Source organism: Limulus polyphemus, unplaced genomic scaffold (genome assembly GCF_000517525.1).
Source record: "Limulus polyphemus unplaced genomic scaffold, Limulus_polyphemus-2.1.2 Scaffold3199, whole genome shotgun sequence".
Lineage (NCBI taxonomy): Eukaryota > Metazoa > Arthropoda > Merostomata > Xiphosura > Limulidae > Limulus > Limulus polyphemus.
In genome coordinates this window covers 64,820-71,495 of record NW_013668809.1, presented here as the reverse complement: position 1 = coordinate 71,495, position 6,676 = coordinate 64,820, and the positions used below count along the sequence as shown (strand labels likewise).

General features: G+C 36.7%; 1 protein-coding gene across 5 annotated transcripts in view; it reads right to left on the bottom strand.

Annotated features, from left to right (window-relative positions):
• Nucleotides 1–252: 252 nt before the first annotated feature.
• LOC106468876 overlaps nucleotides 253–6,676 on the bottom strand; it is a 51,231-nt gene continuing 44,807 nt past the window's right edge. For 3 of the 5 annotated variants that reach the window (XM_013929323.2, XM_022397236.1, XM_022397238.1), the window contains one exon: nucleotides 253–5,742. In XM_013929323.2, coding sequence (XP_013784777.1) covers nucleotides 3,276–5,742 — 2,467 coding nt within the window. In that variant the 3' untranslated portion in view covers nucleotides 253–3,275. The remainder of the gene's footprint in view (nucleotides 5,743–6,676) is intronic. The other 2 variants (XM_022397235.1, XM_022397237.1) reach the window with 2 other exon arrangements.

Genomic DNA, 6,676 nt, shown 5'->3' with positions numbered 1-6,676 from the left:
AAAATAGAAAACGCAAACATTGAAAAAAAATATCACCAAGAAGTCAACATAAGAGTTGAGTGGAATTACTTACAATTTCGGTTGCGTACATAAGTATAAACTTTTGTAGTGATGACTTTTATTGAAATTTTGAAAAAAAAAAGGTTTCACTTTGCGTGATTCAAGATGTAGAATAACCAACGATCCTTTTCTTTGAGAAGTTAATGTGTATGTGTGTGTGTGAACACTTGGAAACAAAACTAACACACAACGTATGTTTTACATATTTATATAATAAAAGCGTACACAAGTCTGTACTTTAGCATTAGATAAATTTCAAACACTTCATACGTTACAAAGTCAAACACATATATTATATAGGTAAATATAATGTATCCATCCCTGCGTACAAAACATTCATTTTGTGCAACATACACTATCGCTTTCACTTGGCCCTCATTGTAATACTAAGTTGCGTGATTAACCCTTGGCGAGTAGTTTAGCCTGAAATGAGTTAATTATTGTAAAATAATTATGTCATGAAAACTTACTTTAAAATCATAGTAATATTCCGATACTAATGAATGCCTTACGATTCATCATTTGACGCTAATGTACAAATGTCCAAAGCAACAAAGATGGTACTTAAACAAAAACAGGATGTCCAAGTCGACAAAGAAACCATATCAACAGAAATAATGTGTCGAAGTCAACATAGAAACAATTTAACAGAAAACACTTCAACAGAAATACTATGTCTATGGCAACAAAGAAACCATATCGACAGAAATAACATACAAAACATTTTAACAGAAATAATGTGCCTAAATCAACATAGAAACAATTTAACAGAAATAATGTGTCAAAGTCAACAAAGAAAACACTTCAACAGAAATAATATGTCTATGGCAACAAAGAAACCATATCAACAGAAATAATGTGTCAAAGTCAACAAAGAAATACTTCAACAGAAATAATGTGTCAAAGTCAACAAAGAAATACTTCAACATAAATAATGTGTCAAAGTCAACAAAGAAAACACTTCAACAGAAATCATGAGTCTAAATAAGTCAACAAAGAAAACATTTCAACAGAAATAATGTGTATAAGTCAACATAGAAAACAATTCAACAGAAATAACGTGTTTAAATAAGTCAACATACAAAACATTTTAACAGAAATAATGTGCCTATGGCAACAAAGAAACCATATTAACAGAAATAATGTGTCAAAGTCAACAAAGAAATACTTCAACAGAAATAACGAGTCTAAATAAGTCAACATACAAAACAATTTAACAGAAATAATGTGTCAAAGTCAACAAAGAAAACACTTCAACAGAAATAATGAGTCTAAATAAGTCAACATACAACAGATTTTAACAGAAATAATGTGTCGAAGTCAACAAAGAAAACACTTCAACAGAAATAATGTGCTTATGGCAACAAAGAAACCATATTAACAGAAATAATGTGTCCAAGTCAACAAAGAAAACACTTTAACAGAAATAATGAGTCTAAATAAGTCAACATACAAAACATTTTAACAGAAATAATGTATCTAAATAAGTCAACATAGAAAACACTTCAACAGAAATAATGAGTCTAAATAAGTCAACAAAGAAAACACTTCAACAGAAATAATGTGTCGAAGTCAACAAAGAAAACACTTCAACAGAAATAATGTGTCTATGGCAACAAAGAAACCATATTAACAGAAATAATGTGTCCAAGTCAACAAAGAAAACACTTTAACAGAAATAATGAGTCTAAATAAGTCAACATACAAAACATTTTAACAGAAATAATGTGTCGAAGTCAACAAAGAAACCATATCAACAGAAATAATGAGTCTAAATAAGTCAACATACAAAACATTTTAACAGAAATAATGTATCTAAATAAGTCAACATAGAAAACACTTCAACAGAAATAATGAGTCTAAATAAGTCAACAAAGAAAACACTTCAACAGAAATAATGTGTCAAAGTCAACAAAGAAAACATTTCAACAGAAATAATGTGTCTAAGTCAACAAAGAAAGCAGTTAAACAGAACTAAGAGGTACATTTACGTTACAATCATACAACCAAATAATAAAAGCATTAGTTTTACAATAGTAACATGTGAACTTGTTGTACTGAAACCTAAACCATATGTAATTCCCACGCCTGCTCAGATGAACCTGTTATTCATTATCCAAAAGCCAAATTAAAGAACCTGTCAAAGTAAATTGGGACACACCCGTAAAATAAATAGGTGTAGCACTGCTATGAAATATAGATTTTAATTATTTCACGAGAAAATCTTATAATTGTCATTATTATCCTACATAAAGAAGAGCCGACACGTGACTCCAGAATGACCTTTAAACCCAACGGCTCACCAATGAGCCCAATTTCAACTCCAAATTCACGTGTATGGGAAAACCACTAAGTTGCGTCACGGAAATATAAAACAAAAAAATCGCTTATATTCTAGTGATTTGTCAGAAGATAAATTTCAGAAATCCAACTCCTTTTTTCCCACTTGAAGTTCCGAAGAATTTTCACACTGAAAAAAATACATGTAGCGAATGAACTTTATAGAAATTATCCGCTATGTTTCCTATGACTTAGAGCATTTTAAAGATTTTTACTTTTAGAATTCTCTATGTTACACATAACTCACAAGAAACCTTGATTATAAAAAAATATCATTCTGAAACCTGCGTATCACCCCGGTATTTTACTTACAACTGAGCGAATAAAACAAAAACAAATTTAATAAGTTAGAGCATGACAAATATTCAGATTCAACTTTTTTTTTAACGGGTTCGCCGAACAAACTTTCCCCAGAACAGAATGTTACTTACATACAAAACAGTTATAAAGTTGACTCTTTTGTTGGGGCTTAAGTGCTCATTAGCTAAACATAAACATCACTAGATAAACATGGAAAGAAACTCCCCAAATAACCATCGGTTAAAATAAATCTTTATATGAACGAATAATGTTAAAAAAAGAGTTCCTCGTGATTGTTCACCATTCAAGTACTCAGTTAAACCCCTGTTAAAAGATTTATTAATTATGCTCAGCACTCACTAACAAGCAAGTGTCTTTAACCACAGGACACTTGATCAACAAGACTTTAATGGAATTACTGGAATATGAAAATTTTCAAATATATCCGTGTAATAAGAAACACGTGGAACTTATTATCGGTTATAGTTTTTGCTACATTTTTTCTCAAATAAATTTTCTTTCATATTCTGTTAATGCCCTTACTAAGTTACCTTATTAGATTGCTTTTTTTTCTCTCAACCAACTGTTGTCTCCATCTGAACCTCTTCAGTTGGCACAGGTTGGGAACCCTTCCTTCGATTAGAATGACAGATTCTCGTAGCAACAAGTAAACACACAGTAAACAACAATATCACACTTACACTGACCCCAACAGCGACATATAAAGTAGGAAACACGTGGCAATGACCAGGTACTTCATCACAGCCAGAAGGGCAATGAACTTTCCCGTCGCACCAAAGATCTCTACTGATACACGCCTGAAGCTCGGGACACTCGTAATTACACTCAGCGTTTCTCACTGACTTGCCTGTGCTAGACTTAACGTAAGGTTTCATAACTTCTAGCCAACTGAAAGAAATCTCCCCAGGTGTCACAGCGAGCGCTTCAATGATAAGTCTGTCAGAAAGACCTTTCTGAGACTGATTTAATAGATAATGCTCTGATTTCCAGAGTGGAGTAAACACTTGAATCTTGTCTCTAAATTTGATAGACGTTTCAAAACATATAACCCGCTCAGGCCGGTTTTCAAAGTTACTGTAAACTAAAAGTCTGTTTCCAGGACAGCTTTGACCTCCAGTGCTTCCTTCGGCCGAGAGATATAAGAACCAGTGTGGTTGGGCTTGAATAACCCATCTACATCTAAATGACGCCACATTTTCTACAACGACAGGGGGGACCTTCAAAGAGATGTCCCCAGCAGGTCCACTGAGTGTTTCTTGATTGGCACAGTAATTACGAGAGATGAACTCGTAGGTTCCTGAGAAATAAAAATCACTGAAATCGTCTTTAGTGGTCATTTCAACCACGACGAAGGAAAGTACCATCTTGTTGCTCACCGATTCTAGTATCAGGGTGCTGGGTATCACATAACTTGACCCGCACACACAGTCCCCTGGGATGTGAAGGCCGCCAATTTCCTCTGTAGTGTTAATAAGTCCGAATCTGGAAGGTGACCCACCCAAATGACACGTGTAGCGTCTACTGACGGGATCGAAGTGAGTCTCACAATGTTCCTTTTGCCTTCCTAACGATATGTTTTCTATAGTGATTCGAACTTTTTCCCCAGGTTGTCCTTCTAAGTAAAACAAACAGCGTAAGTTGAAATTCCCACCCCTACCAAAAAAGAACAGATTTTTGGGCGACCGTAGTTTCCCAGCGGCGTTTATCCTGCTGACAAACCGCCGGTCACATCGTGCCCCGTTAACGGGATAGCCGTCCAGCATGGTGTCGATAAACTCGTATCTAGCGAGGAACGTGCTTGGAACTAGTTTAAGTTTGGAGTTTTCGTAGACCGTAAACATCACACTCATCTCAGGCCCGGCTGACAGATAGCTTTCTTCGGGTACACGACAGGGACGGAGAGGGGTTAGATTTGGGGTGTCGCGTGCGTGAGCACACATTCGAGGGTAAGACTTTTCACAATAGTTACTTACTAAGCCTCCAAAGCCAAATCCTCTGAGTAAAACGTTCCTTCTCTGGTCGTTTACAAAAGGGTCGAAAATCTGAAGTTTGGCCACATCGCACTTCTCTTCCCTAGACCATGCCTGGGAGTCTTCGATATAAAAAGATACGAAATACAACCAAATTTTAGCAAAGGGTGCTTTTCCGATGAAATTAAAAGTGCACGTGGTATTAGCAGCAAGAGTGTGAGAGGGGCTGTATATGGAACCGCTTTTATTCTGGTTTCCATATATGTAGAATTCGCACTTTTTTCTCTTAGCCCTAAATTCGGAATCGGGTCGAAATCTCGCCGAACTCTTGAGTTCAAGGAGAGATCTCCGAAGTGGTTGGTATGGATGGCTTATGAGCTGTACCAGAGCCGTGGGACCGCTCGTGACGATGTTTGGGACAACTCCTGACCCGCAGAATTCTACCAGTAGGGGAGAAGATGTCGTTCTTCCGTCATAAACACGAACAACGTCTCCTGGACAGGTGGTGGTCAGTTGGCGATGCACTATATTTCTTGTACTGGAAAAACCGCCACCAACATCAACTTTAAACTCGTTTTCTTGAGAAATTTCAATCTGGGCGTAATGACCACGTGGAGCGTAGGACTGTTCAATCCAATAGTTGCAGGTAATGTTCCTTAAATAAAATCCAGGGTAATTGGGTGAACGTATTAGACACTTCCGGTTATAACAATCGCTGAATGACCTGTCACAAGACCAGCTAGACAACCTTTTGCCCAAATCTACGGCATCACTAAGTAGGCTTAGAGACTTCCGATGGAACCGGTACGTAAGAAAAACACCCGGAGCAGCTAGGTATGGAGAAGAGACCTGAGGGAACACCACTGTTACTACTAGAGTTCTCGTGATACTGTAAAAGGTTAACCTTTGACCGGACATTTTGCCACAGAAATAACCGTAACTGGGTGTGCTGTCACCAGTAAAGGACAAAAAGGAATACGACGATCCGAAACCAGTCTTCTCTTGCTCACGTATCTGCATGAAACCTTCTTGACATGTCCATTTGTCCCTCCTGTTAAAAGGACAATATATTATTACACCAATTAAAATCACGTGGAGAATACGTTAGAAATTGTACGTTAAGAATAAGTTAAGAAATTTATTTCTTAAATATAGACGACGTTGAGTGTTCTCGTCCTACAGAATTATCGTCCCACCTATTTCGGTAAGTTATCTGTTCAACTTCTAACCCTCCTACTGATTTCTGCTTGTCGAACAACAATATTTGTTTTTTTCATTACAAAGAACTTGCATTTTTTAACAAGTGAGAAATCTTAATGTCGTGTTAGAAACTTGGTCGAAATCATCGTAACAAAAGATACGTTCAGATCAACGCAATACTTAGAATTGTCTAACTACGTTTTAAAACGTTATAAAAATGTAGAGTTTCGACGTTAATGGACTGCTCCTGTCTGTTTCTGGAGTGAGGCGACGATTCGGTTTCTATACTGAGTCCTTCCTCTGAAGCCGAAACGTTGTTTGTTTTTTAAGTTCAGCAGAAAGCTACACAATGGACTATCTGTGCTCTGCCAACCACGGGTATCGAAACCCGGATTCTAGCGTTGTAAGTCCGCAAACATACCGCTGTGCTAGTGGGGGGGGGGGCTCTAGAAACAGACAGGAGTACTCCATTAAAGACGCCTAAAATACCCTTGAAATAACATATTTATAATGTAAAGATATTAGTATTTGTAAACGCTTTTTAACTTGGATGTGTCACAATATCAACACTGACGAATGCATTTAAGACGATGATTCTGTAATATTTACATTCCGTGACTGTCTATACATTTTGAAAGCTAGACGTTTGCATTAAACGCGTTCAAATATGACCATCACGTAATGTCGAACACTTTTATTCGAACGGAAACGTCATTTTAATTGTTTGTTTGTTTGTTTTGAATTTCGCGCAAAGCTACACGAGGGCTATTTTCACTAGCTGTCAC